The 20,457-nt window shown below is 40.4% G+C and overlaps 1 protein-coding gene across 4 annotated transcripts in view; it reads right to left on the bottom strand.

The window, feature by feature from the left end:
* Window positions 1–20,457, bottom strand: part of plcb1l (phospholipase C beta 1-like) — a 111,847-nt gene that overhangs the window by 38,147 nt on the left and 53,243 nt on the right. For all 4 annotated transcript variants that reach the window (XR_010167524.1, XM_063902458.1, XM_063902457.1 and 1 more), the window contains exons 4-10: window positions 18,308–18,448; window positions 17,735–17,814; window positions 14,577–14,630; window positions 12,743–12,818; window positions 10,529–10,629; window positions 9,634–9,800; window positions 523–669 (exon numbers count right to left, since the gene is read on the bottom strand). Coding sequence is in view for 3 of the 4 variants with exons in the window: in XM_063902458.1 (XP_063758528.1) it covers window positions 523–669; window positions 9,634–9,800; window positions 10,529–10,629; window positions 12,743–12,818; window positions 14,577–14,630; window positions 17,735–17,814; window positions 18,308–18,448 (766 nt within the window). In the remaining variant the exon portion in view is untranslated. The remainder of the gene's footprint in view (window positions 1–522; window positions 670–9,633; window positions 9,801–10,528; window positions 10,630–12,742; window positions 12,819–14,576; window positions 14,631–17,734; window positions 17,815–18,307; window positions 18,449–20,457) is intronic.

The following is a 20,457-nucleotide window of genomic DNA, read 5'->3' on the forward strand; positions in this document are numbered from 1 at the left end:
ATTGGATAACCTCTGGCGCAACGGCCTGTTTGATTGACTGACCTGCGAGGCACCAAGTCTGCTGGATTCATGTGCGCAATAAAGAGTGTATTTCTAAATGAACAAGTGATCTTTTCAAGTGTAGGAGAATAAATGAGCAATCAGTCAGTTAAATAAAGTTGAGTGTTTGTATGTGAGAGACACAGACAGAGATAACACATGCAACTCGTTTTGGATGTCTGTGCGTACCTGCAGAGGTGGATTAAGTCGTGAGGTCTTTTACTTAAAGGGTAAAATGTGAATAACTTGATATACCACTACAAGATATTTTAACCTTTAATTAAATGTCAATGTCGATTTATACATTTGAATTGCTTAATATGTAAAGTAACTAAAGCTGTAAAGATAAATGTCACAGAGAAACAAGTACAATATTGATTTTCAAAATGTAGTGGAGTAGAAGTATAAAGTATAAACTAAAAGTTTAAGTACTTTAGTGCAGTACTTGAGTAAATGTACTTATCACATTGCAGCACAGCGTACCTGTGAGGTATGTGTTGTGCGAGGAGTTGATGAAGTAGTGTGGGAGGGGAAGGGTCATGTCTTCGCTCTGATCCAGCTTCTCAGGGGGGATGATGCTGTTCTCCTCGCCACTCAGATACCTGGCAAAGCCTTCCACCGAGATCTGACCTGCACAAACACAACACAGCACACAGATATGATGGTCAAGATGATAAGTCGGAAAGGTTGAGTCTGATACTATCCTTTGGGTTTCATTACATACACAAATCCAATGAAAAATCCACGAATGAATTCATCCTATTAGTACTGATGTTTCTGTAGTGAAACCTCTGACAGCGTTAATATTACAGACATAGATCTCCATTTTTGATAAAACTAATTGTTGTCCTTTAGTTTGACATACCTAATGTTGACATAAATACCCACTCGAATACTAAACAGGTGTCAATCTACAGCAAGAAATAGTCCCAAATAAATGTGCTACTTACTCTTGTCTGACTGACTTTAGCTAAGAACTACATGGGTGATTGCTTTTTTTACTTTAAAATGTCTTCAGTGCTTGGGGCTGAGTGTCATAGACAAGGTAGGATCAAAGTATTCACAGACACTTGAACAGGTTTTGAGTAGGATTTCATTACAACAACAAACACAAAATACCGCCAGCCTTATCCTTTACACTGAATCAACACATGGTGTATGGCATGATTTAGCACCATTTTGCAAAGATATAAAGAAGATTTTCCCCTCGCATGTCTTGAATAAAAATAACAATCCTGAAAAAAAAAGAATGTCATGTTTGTGTTTACACTATTCTGTCTAAAATGTTTTTAATGGTTGGATGACCACCATGTTCAGTATCACTTATTACAGTTAAGATTTAACCAGAAACAGAGGTGGGAGAAGTACTCAGATCTTGTCCTTCAGTAAGTAGTAGTACCAGAGTGTAGGAATACTCTGTTACAAGTAAAAGTCCTGCAATCAAAATGTTACTCAAAGTAAAAGTACAAAAGTAAAGGCATCAAATAAACTTAAAGTATCAAAAGTTAAAGTATTTATTATGCAAATTGGTCCATTTCAGAATAATATATATGATATGTTTTGATTATAGTTACTGAAGCATTAAAGTGTTATCAAAGCTGGTAAAGGGCAGCTAGTTTTAAAGACCTTGCATACTGCAGGGTAGCTTGTGAATTTACTCCAGGTGGAACTAAAGTCTGATTTAAGGGATGATTATATTTCACATCATTAAGTCAAAGTCAACGTCAAAGTCCACTTTATTGTCAAAGTTTCCACATGTGTTATACATACAGAAAATTGAAATACCGTTTCTGGCACGGTTTAGCTTCACATCCCTGCATGACTTATTCTGGCCGTTAATCCAAATCTGTAAAGTAACTAAAGGTATTCAATTAATGTAAGGGAGTAAAAGTATTGTTTTTACCTCTGAATTGTAGTGGAGTAGAAGTACAAAGTTGCATAAAATGGAAATACTCAAGTAAAGTAAAAACATTTCAAATTGTACTTAAGTAATGTATTTCAGTAAATGTACTTAGTTACTTCCCACCTCTGAAAAGAATCCTCATTTACTGTCAGTGAGCCTCTGTGGTTAATCCTATAAAGCCTGCTCTTTAGAGATTCAGTTTCTAACATTTGCAGTTGGTGTATTCACCCTATTCTCCATGGTTACAAGGGCGGAGCCATCTTGTTTATTTTGTGCTAGTACTTCCGGTGGAACAGCTGAGGCGTTCGCTAACATTAAAAGCAAGGGCAAAAAGAAGTCAGGTAAAATGACGAGTATAATTTGTGCAGTCCGTGGTTGCCATAACAATTGGAGAAAAAGAAGATTGTCTCTTCAGCAAGAGTGTTTTACTCACGGGAAGAAGCGAATTGAATGCTGTGGGCCATCGTTTCATCTATATCCGCCTCCTAGCGTTGAGGAAGACCGGCGTCTTTGGCTGAGGGCACTTCACTTAAAAAAAACTCCAAAAAGACCCTATGTCTGTTCGTTTCATTTTGTGGATGGTAGACCTACTACCCAACACCCGTATCCCGAGAAATGGCTTGGGTATGAAGCTCCGGTGCGACGTCCGCGACGACAGCTTGTTAGGCAATCAGGTAAGTTCTCAGAACATACTTTGCCATAACGCGAGTTAGTAGCTGTGGTAACATTCTGTTATCGACTGCTTGTCAACACAGTTTTAAGCGATTGTAGTTTAGGAGTAAATGTTTTCAAAATAGTGTTAACCTTAGTTAAGCCATGACAACACGGATACATCTTAGTTTTAACTGAGTCATTATTTTCATAGAGGCATCAACCAGCAATGCTGCTGAGGCTGAGCCTGAGCTCGAGCCGGAGGGTGATGGACATCGCGACATCGGAACGCAGTGGGAGGATCAATGCATGACCGATCACAACTATGCTGCAAGACCTTTACTTCACCAACCTCTGCTGTGTGACCAGGCAACCCAGTGCAAAGCGAGCACTGCAAAATATCAAGAGCTTGTGCGAAATGACAACCTGAGCCTACTTTACACTGGGTTGCATCTGGATGCTTTCACCTCTTTGGCTGATGACCTAACCCGTGATTTCTCTAACAGCTCTCATATTCATCCGTGGGATCAGGTCTTAATGACTCTCATGAAGCTTTAGGTCACACTAAAGGTTAGGTTACAGTAGCTAACCGGAACTAGCTGACCGGAAGATCATACACAAAGCGGAAGAAAAAAGCCGTTAAAAATGGGCGGGGCGTAATAGGGTGAATACTGCCAGTTATAAGCCTTCATTAGCAATATAAAAGCTGTCGAGCTGGATAAACTGAAAAACATCTCTAGTTTTCACCGGTAGTTTATAAAAAAGAAACCTGATTTACAACATTTCAGGTTTTACTACCTTCTGTCCCGCTGCCCATAATAAGTCATGCAGGGATGTGAAGAAGCTAAACCGTCCTTGACGTTGTTCTTTTTGTTTTGATTGTTTGTCAAGGTCGCTCATGTTAAGCTGGACCTTTTCTCTGTCATCACTGAGCTCATGTCCTCAGCAGACATGCTTGAGAAAGTGAATCACGCTGAATCGTTGAATAAATAAGTAATAAGCAGCAGATGAAAAGCTCCAGACACAAGATTAACATTTCCATACACATTACCATACGCATCATGCACCGCACCTGCATGCATTACATTTTGTACAACATATAGCAAGTGCCCGAGGCAAAACCAAAACACTCCTCCACCCACACACACACACACTGGCTTGACGTCATGCTAAATATGATAAGTGATGCAAGCTCTACGGGTGCAGCAGGTCCCTCCGGCCACTTTATGCTAATTAATGCGGAGCCGCCCTCTGCAGAGTTGCTGGACTAATTATCACTGGCTGCTGTCTGTGACATGTGAGCTCAGTCGCTGTGAACGTCTTACTCCCTGCAGACTGCCAGGACGTCCCTTTGCCACGCAGAGGTATGACCTCTTGCCACTCGCACTCACACAGACAGAGTTTCCCCAGTCCCCGAGACATTTGTAAGTCAAACAGGGAGAAATGGTGTTAACATGGCTGGGATTAGAGGTGTACTTAAGTGAAACCTACAGGTGTTATGCTAAAGGTGATGCTTGAAATTGCGTTTAAATAATAACCTGTAGGCAAGAGTGGAAGAAAACTGTTCAGATGTGACAGAGAGCCTCCTCTCTGCAATCACTGAAGATGAACGTGTGATGATATGCCACCTCTCTTGATATAAGAGACTTTAAGCGCCTTGATTTATGAAGCATTTTATTCATCTACACTCGAACAATGAAAGAATGTTTGAGCATAGGCTATAAGGCATTTAAGGGATGCATCAAAGTTATAATATTGTCAAAATCAAAGATGAGATGCGATAAAGGCAGTGAGCAAAAACAAATAGAAAGTTGTGTTTTTTTCATTCCTCTCACTAAATCCCACAGGCTCTTCTGAGGCAGACCTAAGGCATTTAATCCATTAGCTCAGATTAAAGTGTATATGACGATACATGATGCTATTTAGTGCAATCTACAAGTACATGTTTAGAATGCAGTGAATCACCCTTGTACATCTCTATATGCATGCGTGAGTGTCCTTGAGAGAGCTAAAAAGTGTGTGTATGTGTGTGTGAAGGGAGCATGTGGAGCCCTGGACCCCTCTGCAGAGCAGATGGCAGCACTTCCTCCGGCTAGATAAATACTTCACGTTGGGAAATCTGTCACTGGGACAGAGAAGGGCACGCTTCCAGAGAGCAGGGACAGGCCAAACACACCACATCACAGCGCGAGCACATGACTGCGATCACAGTCAAACACAGGCGGTCAAACGTTTTTATCAGTGTGGTTGAAAAATAAGTATTTGATCTCATTGAAGTCCCATGATTAATTGAGTGGCACATTTAAAAAAATTAAAGTACGTACTTCGGGAGGAGATTATTGAAGCGGCACTGCTTGAGTCAGTTCAGGTCAATTTAGTTTCAGTGTAATGAGTATTAAAACGTGCAAATGTGATTGGCATTATAATGATATACTAAACCGGTTTTTAGATAACCAGCCTCTCCTGGCACCAAAGATTAGCATTTTTTAATTTGAAAACAGAAACTCTGTGTAATAATTGCCTGTAGCGTATTTGTTTGTTCTTGAATTATTTCTAACATTTATTCAATTAGGCCTTGGATCTGCATCGTAGTTACAAAGGTTTTTCGTGAGCAGCTTTATGCAGGTTTATAATCTAATGATCTGTGATGATTGATCAGTGCTCACTGTAGCTGCCTGGAAAACATACCCAAGGTAGGGATATTTCACAAATCATGGGGCATGCTGTGTATTGTTGTAAACTCACGTACAGTTGGGCAATGCCATATCAGTGTTTGCTGGTTTTCTAGAGAACCAGCTTCCAAATTGTGTCCGGGAGGGAGACATTTTTTTCCAAAAGTAAGATGAGGCTTAAGACTTTCTTTTTGATAAAGCTTAAAGTTAGGCTGACTCAGGCTGGCCGTGAATCAGGTCCTAGTTATGCTGCTTTAGGTTTAGACTGTCCAGAGGACTTTGACTCTCTTCTCTTTCTCTTTATCGGTTTGACCTCATGTCTTCTCTGCAAGTATACTTCAGCATCTGCAGCATCATCCTAGTTTTTTTTTTATCCCACCTGCCAGTATTAAAGGTAACTTCTAGATCATGAGTTGTTGCTGCGCCTGTTACCGTGATCCTGCCTGCCGTCGTAATTAGTATATTTTGGCGGCACCGACGTCCACCTGGATCCATCAATCTTTTCTTTTTATATACTTTATCACTTTTAACATTTGGTTTGTCTATTTTGAAAATGTAATATCTTTCTAATTTATACACGTTTATTGTTGTAGGACAGCAATATTTATAGGGGTAATCCTGACTTGACCTCTTTAATAGAGTTTGTGGTGCTTTCTAGGGCATAAAGAGCCAATAGAGTGACTCTCGAATAATTACAAAGAAAAACAAATAATATACAAATAGTTTATATTTTCAAAAATAATCATTATGTTGAATATTATTCTGTTGACAGCAATTATTAATTAGGAAATACAACCCGGTGATTTGCTTGAGAGTAAACAGAATTTGGAAGGGTCCATTATGGCATCCTTGTATAACATGTTCTCCAGCTGAGATCAAATTTGAATTGGCATTTAGCCGAACTCCAGGCCTGATATTTGGAGAGTCGATTTGGCAGCTCTCTCTTCACCGGCACTTTAGACAACATGAGTTTTGGATCCCACATGCTTATCCTTGAGAGTTCAACTAATTATTCTGTACCAATCCTGATGCTTGACATGCAGTCTATGACTTATTATTGGATATGAGGTTTTATTCGGTTGACAGTGTCTGCTATCCACATTCTCTAAATGGCTTTGACACATGCAAATGTTACCCATGTAAACGACTTTGGCAGCACATACACACATTCATAACTTTAACGCATACTAATAAAGAAACGCAGTGCAAAGAAAAGCCAATTTTGAAACAAAACAAGTTGCCAAAGTACTACTAGTTGCCTGGCAACTGTTCCAACTTCCATTAAATAGTCTAGGACACAACCTGCCATGAAACAGCGGATTAAATTACATCTTAAACAAACGGGTTAGAGATATAAGGATTTGCTGCTGGGAAGGTTTTGTTTGCTTTTGACAGTCAAGGCTAGCTGTTTCCCAATGTTTCAGTCTTTGTTCTAAGCTAAGCTATCTGGCTGTAGCCTTATATTGGACCAACAGATTAACAACTTGGCTTCAAACTTCTCGTCTAACTCCCCGACAAAAAAGATGAAAAAGCATATTTCCTACAGAATAATTACAGGATTGCTTTCATTTGCATTGCAATCATTTAATATTGATGAGCGAGTTTTCAGTAAAAGTTCTTTTGGTGAAATATACAACGGGGAAGTTCAAAGACCAGCCAAATATTCTAATAAATGGGCAGTTCTAAGGGGATGGCCAACAGGGGCCCCTGTAACACCGAGCTTTGTCCCCCCGTGTGGCCCCTCCAAAATAAGTTTTTATTTAGTTTTTTGTTTTAGTGACTGAAAGTTACTGAAACAAGTACCAACCAATATTAATAAATACAATTGCAGTTTGGCTGCATAAATAATATATTCACTAACCCAAACTGCATTTCATGAGCGTTTCTAGGGGGGATGGGGGGTGCAGGCGCTACTGATAGTGCTGCAGCAGAAACTGTGCTGTAACTGTGGCCTACTGTAAGTAACAACAGCAATACAACTAAAACCCAGCATTAAGTGAGTATCTAAAATCATTTTCATGTCAGTGATACCTAGGAACCTGTTTTAACTCTGAACTATCTAAAAATAACTACAACATAGAAGGTTGTGGGGGCAAACAAAACACAAATCAGTGTTTGATGAACTAAGTTGATCATGTGTCTGAAAGCTCTCTTTACACAGAACCCCCCTCTGTCCTTTCAATACAACTAAAATTGTAAATAGGAAATTGACACAAGTTATGTTACTAAAGCAAACACCAATATTAGTATTCATACTTAATATTGAAGAAAGTGTTTCAAATTGGTCTAAAACCACCACGGAATGACAGTAAAGAGAAGAGATGGTGTGGTAAATGTACTTAGAACTCATTATTATTCATTTATTTGAACCTTTGTATAAGCAGTCATAATCTGCAAAGTTACTGCTTACTTAAGTTGTCAAATAAGTGTTGCGGAGTTAACATTACTATAAATGCCTCCAAAATATACTGGAGTAGAGGTCTAAGTTAGTATAAAATGGAAATACTCACGCAAAGAACAACTACAGTGAAACTATAGTGTGTGTCCTTGTGAACACACCTAAATGTGCATCTGTGTTCAACCGAGCAATAAAAGTTCTCTGCTACACTACGTTCGCTACTTGGTTTTTGTTCAAGCTCTCCTAAAGCACCAACACACACAAGCTGCAGCCCCCCCCGCTCTCGTTGTTTTCACTAACTCTCTTTCACACACTTTTTCTCTACTCAAGGATTCTACTCGTTATCCCATTCTTGTGAATAAAATGGCAGGGAATATCCTGCCTGAGAACTGTTGTGAGAGGGTGAAACATTTTGGTATGTGTGTATGTGTGTGTGTGTGTGTGTGTGTGTGTGTGTGTGTGTGTGTGTGTGTGTGTGTGTGTGTGTGTGTGTGTGTGTGTGTGTGTGTGTGTGTGTGTGTGTGTGTGTGTGTGTTTTACAGACTCCTAGCATTCCGTTCCCTGGCACCCCGCTGCGTCCCGTCACTTTCAGAGCTTTTGGACACCACTCAGCAGTGTTACTATGGCAACACCCCTTCTAAATGTATTGGTGGTGGGGGCTGCAGTACAGAGTTAGGGGTAGGGTTGGACGAGCTTAGGGATATCTAAGTCAAATGTGGTAACATGTTTGTGCTCGTGCTTTTTAAAATGTTTAACTTCTAAACACAATCGCACTTTGGTACCTAAAAATGAAACGGCCTAATTGAGGAAAATCCTTTAGTAGAACCTATTAATGTAATCATTTTCTGAAATGTAATAATGCCAGAAAATGTATTATAATTTGCACTTAACCGGATCAAAAAGGGGAGAAAGCCTAATATGGTTTAACTGACATTGTTATAACAATGGAAATTGTTATTAAATTACAAAATAAGTTTAAGTAAGGACATCTTGCAAATTCCGTATCCTTATCTAAGGATGTACAGGAACCGAACATTCACTGGATCTTATCGTCTTAGCTCCGAGAAAATGGTTTCTTCTAACTGTACCAAAAGTCCGTACTGAATTGGGGAAGAGGGCGTTTAGTTACGCTGCTCCTGCGGCTTAGAACAAGCGGCAAAATGAGCTGAAACTCAGAGAGCTGGTTTCCTTAAACAGACTCAAAGCGACTCTCAATGACTTTGAAGCAGGCCACTCTGTAAATGCTTCGGCTGAACTTGATGTATGATTGTGCGTTTAAAAATTGTGTGTAACTGTGCTGCTAACTATCTTTGGCCAGGACTCTCTTGCAAACGAGATTTTTAATCTCAATGAGAACTATCCTGGTTAGATAAAGGTAAAAACAAATATGTAAAACATTTTTGAATCTGAAATCCTTTTTGAATGCAGACATTTCACAAGATCAGACAAGGCAAAAGAGACTCTACAGTAGCTTGTGCAAAATGTGTTATCTGCTGCCGAATTTGTCATCTTTCAATGATGTCTTATTTAAGATCCACTCTGTTCTAATGGAGCCCATTAATAGAGCGTTCAGTTTGATGCGTTTTTGCCAGATAACCCTGTACCTCCGGCCATCTGTTGCAATATTTCACATTCCATTTCTGATTTCTAAAATAAAATCAGAGTCAAATATTGCACACTTTATAAAAATAAAACATACTTCTTTTCATTTTACATCATCAGATTTTAAAAGAAAAATAAGACTAACCTGTATTATGAACATATACATCATTGGTAAAACTGTTAAAAATGTTATTTTGAATTATGTTTTAGGATATTTCAGTGTTGTTGAATACAAGTCATATAACATTCAGCAGTAACTTGTTTTCTGCATAAAGGTAGCTGTTGACAGTGCCCTTTGTGTGTCTGTGTGTACATGTAAGCATTACAGTGTGCTTGTGTTTGCACTGACAGACATTTGAGCCACTGACCTTTCTGTGCCAGAGAGGCATTAGGCTCATATTTGTCCACCAGCACCTGGACCTGCTCTGGTTTGAGAGGAGGGTAGAGTATCTCGTTCAGACGAGGGTCTCGCTGTTTATTGTTGATAAACTCTGTCATCTGCTCCACATTGAGGTATGGACGACTCTTAGCCCCCCTGTGAAAAAGGAAAAGGATTACATGAAATTGCGTAAAATTGGTACAGCAGTTAAAAATTGGGATACGAGAAACTGTAAAAAGGGTTGGATGATGGAGGGAGGAGCAGTAATTAAAGCAGAAAGGAGCTCTGGAAATATAGAGCAACACAAGTGCAAAGGAGAAGAGAGGATTAAATCTTGTGTTGAGTAAATTATGAGATTTGATTAAAATGCCTCTCATTTCTAAGCCTGCTCCATTAAATCATCATCTCCATATCCTCCCGGCTCTTATGCCATCTCACTTAACTGTGATTAAAATCTAGATTTATGTTTTGGAGTGGCCCCAGTCGTGCTGCCATGCTGCCTCAGCTGATGGTCTGAATCCCTGGGGGCCAAGAGGGCAGCTCAGCTCAGACCGTGCCACCCCACCAGGGCCATCAAGGGCCATTACAACACACGTTTCTGTGCTAATTAACAGTTAGGAAGACTCTAATGGGTAAAAGCAGGTGTCCTAAGTATGCAAAGCCATATTGCTTTTCAACGATGGCAGCAATTATCTCGCTGCCAGTCCGAAACGAGAAACAGATGGCTTGTGAAACACAAATTAAATGAATTAATCACTCGTGTTGTTTTAAGTTTACTTTTCTTTCTAACCTGGGATTAGAGTATTCTTTGGAGGTTGAAGAGATGATTACTTCCTGAGAGACTTTTAAAAGGCTAATACACCAGAGGGAAACAAGGTTCTTACACGTCCGAGAAAATGTGGTCCAGCTCAGTTCGTGGGCAGATGTTGCTCAGGAACATGTTGTAGACCTCTGGAGTGAAATCCTCCTGGGGGATGGAGTCATTCTGCAGCAGACAACAGTGAAATTGGTTATATTTTATATAAATATGTAGCATCTCTTGGTTCTATATCGATCTACTAGTACTGCTGCAATTGCTTTTTGACTGACTTTTAAGTAAAGGGGACACAAATGTGCACAGTGGGGACCCGTAGAGTACGTAACACACTCGGCCCAGCGCAGGGTAAAAGGATCGGCAATAATAAACCACAATAATCAACCATGAACTGAAAGGCTATCAAACTCCCTTTAGCTAGCTAAATGGCTTGCAGAATGTTGTCAAACATCGTTGCAATTGATAACTAAATGGTGATGGGGCAAGCCAGCAAGCTAATGTTAGCTACGGTCAGTGTTAGCAAGCTAATGCAGGTAGCTTAGGCACTTCTAACCATAATACTGCATTGCTTCCAGATTTATCTACATTCCATTATGACATACAGTTAGCATAAAAGTGACATTTAGACAAAACTCTCTGCACCCTGAGTTTCACAATCCAGCATTTTTGGCCTTCTCCAGCTGATACCTCAAGTCCTGTTACCCCCATCTTTTTGCACTTTTGTCTTCTTAAAGGCTTAGTTTTTCGCTTCAGCAGCTTATAATGCCGTATTTCTGGGTTCTTTACGCTGTTGATCAGACCGCACAGCAGCCAAAAGGCATTTTTTCTCTTGTTTGGAAGCATACAAAAGTGGCCTTCATGCAATAAAACATCAAGCGATATCAAGGGATGAATTGTTTCCCTCTTCAGTGTGGGCGGGACCTAATTGCACTTCATCTCCATGCAATGTGCTGATTCATTTTTAAAATCTAATCTAATTTAAGGGAGCTTTTAAAAAATATGTTGTTGCTGTTGAAGAAGTCAAATCCTGTGTTTAACGCTATGGGATGTTTTATAGCTGACCTCTGTTCTCCCTGTGGAAGCAATTACACGCATATTAATTTCAAATTAAAATCCTTAACGGAAAAGGTCTGTCTGCAATTTGAACCGAGACTTTAAAAAAAAAAGAGCTGCGGACACAGGGCTAATTATAAAGAGCTATCAGAGGCAAACGGGTCTGATAAAGACACAGTGCAGGCACTAGCATTGTGCCGGTGAGAAACAGAGCAGAACTGAATACTGGGAGAAAAGAAGATCAGGAAGGATGCCGGAGAGGGAGAGAGGCGGGGATGCAGGTCAAGCCTTGCCGAAACTCAATGAGTCATTCTAAAGACCTTGGTGCGAGCTCGGTGTGCATGCGCTTTTGCCTGTTCGTGTATGTGTTTGAGGGATTAACAGCACCACCGTTTAGCTCTAATTACTCGCACGTTGGAACAACAGCAAATCCCAAAAGACCTTCATACGGAAACACGTTCGTACCTCCTGCTCTGCTAATTATGTAGCTTGTTCTGAGTGTATGTGTCTGTGTTGGTATTTCTTGTGTGTGTATGCTTTCTGTTTGTATTCTGAAGCCATTCATTGCAGGTAAATGTATGCACGTGCCACAGCATGTAAACAGAGCTGCATTAAAGGGCTGCCGGTCAACAGTAATAAATTACAATAACCAGTCTTTTATGCACTGTACAGTATTTTGTTTTACATTGTATTGATTTGTGTCAACATTTCTTTTTTATCCTGGCACTATTTTCACTTTTTTATTTATGTTTTAAGTATATTGTGTATTACTCAGTTTGATGAGCCTGGGACTTCATGACTGTTATTGCCAAACTACGCTGTACCTACTGTGCATATGACATTAAACACTTTAAATCTTGAATCTATTGCTTGAATACCTGGTTTATTTGCAGTTTTTGGGGACTGTTTTACGCCCTTTCTTTCCAATGATGTCTGACAGCGGTAAAGCTAAAACAGCTTTTGTCATCTCTATTGATCCCAAAGGGTTGTTTAATTAAAACCGAGGCTAAATGAGTTGGGAACTCATGCAGACATCCAGAAAATAACCCTCCAAACAAATGAGCAAAGCAGCAATCAGCCGCTGTTTCAGGAGAATAGAGATTGAGCTGAGGTGAGAGGACGCACTAATGGATGGATGGATGGAGAAGATGAAAGAGCTTGGAGACTAAGATGAAACAGAGCGACACACAGCTTTGAGGAAAGCGGGAGATTGAGTATTTTGGTGCCTTACTCTGCCAGAAGGGAGGTTACAGTTTTCCAGGGCTGTCTCCACTCGCTTCCTGTCTGCTGAGAACATCCTGAAGATACTGCGGGGGACACAAACACACCAGTATGAGTAATCGCAAAAAAAGGCCACACAGACAGAGGAGTTTTCGCTCTGATCCTCAGTGTCAAACGGATGAATTCATCACTGCTTTTATTGGATGCTTATCAAGAAAATCCTGTGAAAAAGTTGTAGTGTGGCAGGAGCATACAAAAGAAAGATAGGAAGGAAAAAAAAAACAGGAAATACAAAGGCGAGAACATAACCATGTAATTGCAAAGAAAGCTGACAAAAGTGAGACAAAGAGAATGCCAAGATGAAAAATGGAACTGTGAATTATGCAGAAAGAGAAACGCTGAATAGAGACAAAGAGGGAAAAAATAAAACATATACAGTCTAATAAAAAAACCTAAAAAAACGCTTTATTCATGAAGGCTATGTTATGTTTTGCTTTGAGATATCTTTCTGGCAGTAGTCCCTGGTACTGTTGGGTGAGGTGGTTTTAATACCTACAAAAGGTTAAATCTGTTCACACTAAAGTACAGTAGTATTCCCTAAATGAACTGTTCAAATGTAAATGGCACAATACATAACACACGGATGTGGATAGTGTTGTTCACACTGTTTCAACACCAGATGGTCACACCATATGTACATAAAGCGTGATATTGTTTGTGATCCTTTGTAAAACCATAAAACCACAGACATGTTTACGGAGACGAGCAGTCAAAGTGATTGTGATCATAAAGTGACATTGCCTCTTATTATTATCATCACCATCATCATTATCGTTATCATGCTACAGCTTTTTTAGACATTGCTTATGACTCCATACACAGTTGGAAATTGAATAAACACATGCAGATTCAATGGTTCCACAGATAAATTTGTCTTTTCAGTATTCGTTTTTTTTTCCTTCCCTGGACCAGACTCATCAGTCATTGTGAGTGCAAAGAGACCGCTGTGCTTCTGAATGGTTGGGCTAATCTCCTGTTTATTCTGTCATTCTAGTGTATACAGACAATAAATGAGATTTACTTCCACGCTCTCCAATGTCGTTAGAGCTACCGCTATCTGTTGGGTCTCCTTTGGCCGTAGCCTGTTTTAATTACATCCAGAGGTATTCCAGTGCAGATCCACAGGCACGTACTGTAGGCCCAGTGGGAGAGAAGAGTCAAGCTGACATTAGTCGGGCTGACATGTCCTCCCAGCTAGGAGGTTAATTCCCTAAACGGCAAGGAGTGTCTCTGTGTTGACACCCACTGCTTTGCTCCGCGGCTCTGAGGGAGGTTATCGCAGTGGTGCGCTGTTGTCTGCCTGCACGCTAAACTCGACTAATGGAGATGCAGATGACAAACTCCCAGAGAATTCCTAAAAGGGAAGTTCTCACACACATCACACATTGTCAGATCTTGAGCTGGAGATAGTGAAAGGTAGAAATGGGGCTTTCCCATGGCATGCTACAAAAACTCACAATTGCAGCGGCACTTAAATAGTTTGGCTAATTGCTAGCTAATATACTTATTTTAGTGAGTTTGGATCCTCATGGTTGAATGAATATCAGATAAAACCTTATACAAATGAAACGAATAAACGTTGGCTCATGGGGAGAACAATGGAGTATTGTGACGACAAATGTTAGGGTAACTTATTGTAATTAATGCACACATGTTCACAGAGAATGTCTGTATGCTAAGGCATATACATGCTGCTAGTAACAAGAGAAGGCAGAGGAAGCTACGCATTGATCAAAAGTGTGGAGAGGTGGCAGGGGACAGGAGGATGAGTCAGAGAGACTTACTTCTTGACGGGGATGCGCCCCTCAGGGTTCAGCTGCAGCTTCATCCGAGTGTATCTGCATTGGACAAAACACAAACCTTACACCACATGAAATCAGAAGTTTGTCTGTGTGAGTAATGTACTTGCTCAAATGATCTTTTCTGTGTCTGTGTGCTTTCTTGAGACGCATTTGTGTATGTAAATAATGTGCCTGTCTTTCAGGGGATTATGCAAATGTGCAGTACATGCACAGTTGTGTCTCTATAATGCTGAGCATGCGGTTGATTGATGTGAAGAGTTCTTAGTGCACACCATGAATATTTCGCCATGTGTACGCGACTTGTGGATAATCCCTGGAAGTCTTGCACAGAGCCATGCACCAGCAACACAGGCAGCGCAGCCCAGGCTATAAATAGCTGCGCTGCAACAGGAGCCATCATTCCAGGCTTGGCATTAAGTGGCTGCTGGCTAATAATTAATATCCATTACAGTGTCCACTTCACAGGGCCGGACTGGTGCCAAAGGCAAAGTCACAGATGACTGTAATGGTTAACGTGGCTAACATGGATTCTTTTCTCTAGATTAAAGGTGGAACAAAGGGAAATGTTGGCAGAAAAGGAGCTTGTTTACAACAGTGGATGGCACTAAAGGCTCAGGAGTAAGGAAACAAGGAGGGAGCAGATAGGTGTTTCTCTTACAAATGCCTGTATAATTTATCAAGACGGGACTACAGATAACTGTCTCAGTTTTATGTTTTACACACCACTTTCTCTTCTCTTTCTGTCTCCTTTAGGACTCTATACTATCCCATTCCAAGTAACGCTGAGCCACGGCTGATGAATGAGAATGAGCACCAGGGAACAGACATGCAAAATGCCCCACAAATCAGCATTCATAAAAGCAAGACACAAACCTTTTAGCCCCTTCATTTTATTTGTGCATCGGTGTTGTAATAATGTCTTTTTGTAGTTGCTTTGCATCTCTATGTACTCAATTTGTGGCCGCTATGGTTGTTTTGTCTCTTTGTTTGTCTATGCAGATGTTTTGTATCGGATTGAATCTGTTTCATTTGTAGTCATATTGTGTCTCTTTGTAGTTTGTTTATATTTCTTTGTAACCATTTCAAGTCTTTTCCTGGTTGGTAAGTGTCTCTTTGATTGACATGTTTCAGATGAAAGGCATGCGGGACCTGACACTTGCCAAGTAGGCCTGTTCAGTAATCCAAACCTAACCAAGCATCTACTGTTTAGCATAGTTATCAGAACCAGAATCAAGTGTATTGTCAGGTACATTTACACATAGAAGGAATTTGCTTTGGTGTTTGGTGGCGCAAACATACACAATCTAAGAAAATGGTTTGAAATTGTAGGTCAATGTTACCCCAATGCAAAGCATGCAATTCTAACACTAACCCTGGGCCAAGCTGACATAACCAAGGGATATTGTAAATCTCAATAGAACATCTAAAAGAAGTCAATAAAACATGTTGGGTTCCGCTTGCTGGGAACATTACTGCTATATGCTGGCCTCTTACAAAACATATCACAGCTTAAAGAGCTATAAAAGACAATTTACCACATGCAAAGGAACATCAACGTGGACTCATGCAGTAGTAATATGACAGAGAATTGTCTTATTTGTAGGGAAGCAGAGTACAACAAATGCTGCTGCAAGCAAACTAGCGTGACTGTGAAACCTGCTCTATTCAATTAAATTCAGCAATCTCTTTTGTACTATGTGGTCGATGACTACTTTTATTGTCTCATAAGTCAATTACTCTCCTCGGGGGTGAGAGTTAATGGCTTCTGTTTACTGATAAACATCAGACAGCTGGGAGTTGTCACCTAGCAGAGCCACTCTCTCAATACAGTGCAGCAGATTCATAGTTTAGCTTCACTACGTCACTCAGTGCACACATTAATCAGCTGTGAACCGTAGATCAGTGTGTGTGTGTGTGTGTGTGTGTGTGTGTGTGTGTGTGTGTGTGTGTGTGTGTGTGTGTGTGTGTGTGTGTGTGTGTATGTGTGTGTGTGTGTGTGTTCCAATCTGATCAATAGTGTGGTGCTGATAGCCAAAAGACACCGTTATTACACAGGATCTGAGGATGTTCCAAGGCGATTGATGATAACTGTCTCACAAGACTAAGAGCCAACGATGGGCTCGGGGTGATTTATGCAAGCAGCTGGACCCAACAAAATGGTGACTCCTTCTTAGCATTTCGACACCACCTTAATTTCAGGTCAACAATTCTTCTTGTTGAAGGATCTACCGGGACGTGATGTTCAAAAATGCAACAGGAATATAGGCCACAGCACCATGATAAGGCAGGCACTTACATGCTGTCACACATATAAGCACTGAGAGGCAAATAAGCCGCTGGAGATGCACAGAGTCGGGTTCATGAACCGAAACATATTTCCAGCTGTTTTATTTATCCTCCTTCCTTCCTGTCTGTTTTCTCTCTGCAACGATGTGAGGTGAAATGACCTTTATAAACTCAAACCCTCGGGCTGCCTTGTGTAGCTGTGAAAAGCTACCTCCTGTGTGTGTGTGTGTGTGTGTGTGTGTGTGTGTGTGTGTGTGTGTGTGTGTGTGTGTGTGTATGTGTGTGTGTGTGTGTGTGTGTGTGTGTGTGTGTGTGTGTGTGTGTGTGTGTGTGTGTGTGTGTGTGTGTGTGTGTGTGTGTGTGTGTGTGTGTGTGTGTGTGCAAGTACAATACAGCCCCATATGTACCTCAGTGTATGCATAAATGTTCCTGTGTGTGTACTGCTGTGTTTTATGAGGCGGTTATGCGAGTGCAAGAAACATCTTTTTGAATGTATTTAGAAGTAAGTAAGTTTTGAAACACAGCCTAGATTACAATCATATGTTTATTTTACATAAGAGGCCCCATTTGCATTCCCCTGCTGTTTCTGTTTATGTAAAACACAGTACATACCTGGTGTGGCGCTCGGCATAATGGACATTTTTGTTTCTAGCAGACCTGATTTTCATATTTATCTTGGGGATTTACATTTTTTGTATGACTGCTTGTTGTGTGTGTGTGTGTGTGTGTGTGTGTGTGTGTGTGTGTGTGTGTGTGTGTGTGTGTGTGTGTGTGTGTGTGTGTGTGTGTGTGTGTGTGTGTGTGTGTGTGTGTGTGTGTGAGGGTAGTTTGAATTGGTTGTGTGGATGACATACGCTTTCTCAAGGCAGTCCTCCCTGGACATATTCTGTACAAAGAGGTTGGACGCCAGGTTGAACAGCTCTTCCGCCCATTCCTGAAGAGAACAAAAACACAGATGCAGAGTCAGGCACAAACCATAGTGCTGAGGGGTGAAATCATAGACTGTTTAAAGAAGCAGACCCCTGGGAGTCTGAACGTATTGAAGTCTATGATAAAATGTCCTCACTTCTCACTTGATTTTTCACCTTAGTTAAGATTTGCCTAATGAGTTTATGCTCTCAATCGTTTGTTTAAGGTCTTCTTCAATACTACTATATGGTCAAAATGAATAAAGACATGAGTTTAAATATGGGGATATGCTGATAATGTTTGTTTGAATTCAGAAAATTTACTTTTTTTTAGTTTAGTTTGATGAGAAAGCTAAACCCTGAAGACACACACCATGTAGTTAACCCAACAGAGAAATGGTGCCATTATCAAAAAACCTCAAAACTGAACCTGAAATAAATGGCATGTTGTGTAATGCAATATAAAAAAATGTATAACCATACAGTAATGGGACAGTTATCATGTGTTTCTTTATTTACCTTCGCAGTCTCCTCCGTGAAGGCCATGAAGTTCAGGTAGGTGATGTTGACCATGTCAGGGCCGCTCACCACCGTCAGCATCCTGTTCTCCATCTTCCCCGCCAGTGTGCTGACATCCAGTAGCTCACGCAGCTTGGCTTCCTGAACAATGAAACACAAATGTTACAAAAAAATGTGTCATGGCTTTTAGAGAATGGAGTAACTAATCAAAGGCATCAAGTGATAGGTGCATTGTTTACTTTTCTAAATCTTTCCCAGTCATATTAGTCCAGCTTCAAACACACAGAAAACCACCTCCCATGGACTACAGTTGAACCAAATCTATATCTATAGCCTAGCAGCACAAACAAAATTCCATCGATGGACAGGAAAATCACATTAAACAGGCCACCGGTGGAACAAAACACAAGGTATACCTTTTCGAGAGAAGTGACAGACAGAACTACTCAGTGTCATGGTTTAATAGAACAGAAATTGCCCCCGAAAGCACTGAACTGAAACAAGCCGTTCAGTATTTGGGAGTTCGCGCCTCGTCTTGGCAGCTGATTTAGGTGATTAATGAGAGGTCAGTTGTGAGAGGCGAGGGTGTGAGGAGCGAGGTGAGACACCGCAGCCCCAGTAGATCTCAAAGTGACTCTCATATCACAGGCAAACAAGGGGGGTTAAGCTATGATGTGGCACATTTCAAGAGTAGAGTAATTAAAGAGGCTGAAAGCGTTGAACTCATATTGAATGAACGACACTGGTGAACTCGCTGGTACCATGTGTAGTATCTTGCCCAAAGACACATGGATATGTTAATTGTGGGGGCTGGATGTTGAACTACCAACCTTCCAATAGGTGGACCATCCATCTGCCGCCCTTATGATTGTATTTACTATCAACGACCCCTTGATAACACTCCAAATCCAGAGTGTTTAATGGTATTCAAACTTTGCTAACCCTAACCCTTGTTTTAGGGCTTTAAAAAAACATCCTGTTGTCTATCATACTTTCAATCAGACAGTGTCAGACGGTGCTATGGTAAGAACAGCAGCCAATGCTCACACAGCCTTGTGACTAACAATAATCAGTGTATTCACCTAAGAGAGAGATCCCATGAGGACGCTATATTTGCTCAGATAGGTTTTTATTAAATGCTTCCGCAAATAGTGCTAATTCATGGAAGAAATCATTTCAACCTCCAGCGCTGCAATTTTCAGATTTAATACAACTTTAATTCCCTGCAACCTTCATCATCCAGCGAACAGCAGCAGGTTAAATGAGCCTGTTGAAAAACGTCTGTTGTCTGTAGTAACACAACATTGGGTGCTGGCAACAGTTCAGCGCACACAGAGAAAAAGTCTGAAGGATTTGTATTCCGCAGAGGCAACTGTCTGAGGAAAACTAAACTCGATTTAGCAAATATACATTTAAGCAGCTCATCTTTACTGTGAATCATATAGAAAAACAAACAACAACGCCTCTGAGGTACAAGAGAGGAATAGCAATGATCTTTTTTCTCTCTTTCGCGGCACAGTGCACACGCAGCATACAAAATGGAGGCTCCGGCTTAATTAACACAACAAAAAAGCTCTGTAAAGGATTTTGCAGTGAAAGCAAATGAGCTCCCACAAATCTAACCAATCAAACAAAGAGCATTGTGTTCTGTGTCATGCTGATAAATGTCCTCTACACGTCCCACACGCCCCCCAATCAAACTGTGCGGCTTAGTGGTGCCCATTATTATCATGCTGAACTTTTCTGATGCAATACATTTTATTTATTGAAGAAAGTCTCCCCTCAGAGCTTGTCTGACTGCATCTCATAGAATAATTTATGGTTTTATATGGCTGAGTGGAGGGCTACTTTACTGGACATTCTAAACAAGTCTCCTGTAATAAATGATCTTTTAATATGTCTGTGTTTATTTTATTTGACCTAATTTAAACTAATGTTTAGACTGATGAAGTTAATGTTTTCGGGACCTTAGTAGTTAGGGTTGGATAAGTTTGATATTTAGGGCAAGTGCTAGGTTTTTTTTTTAGCTTGTGATGATTCTCTATAATACATGAAGTCGCTCCAACTCTATACATTTGTGGAATAAAGATTGAATTACTTAAATTAGAACATTGCTCAAAAGACAGTTGTCTGATTTGCAGATACATTTA

This window comes from Eleginops maclovinus, chromosome 15, assembly GCF_036324505.1.
Source record: "Eleginops maclovinus isolate JMC-PN-2008 ecotype Puerto Natales chromosome 15, JC_Emac_rtc_rv5, whole genome shotgun sequence".
Taxonomy (NCBI): Eukaryota; Metazoa; Chordata; class Actinopteri; order Perciformes; family Eleginopidae; genus Eleginops; species Eleginops maclovinus.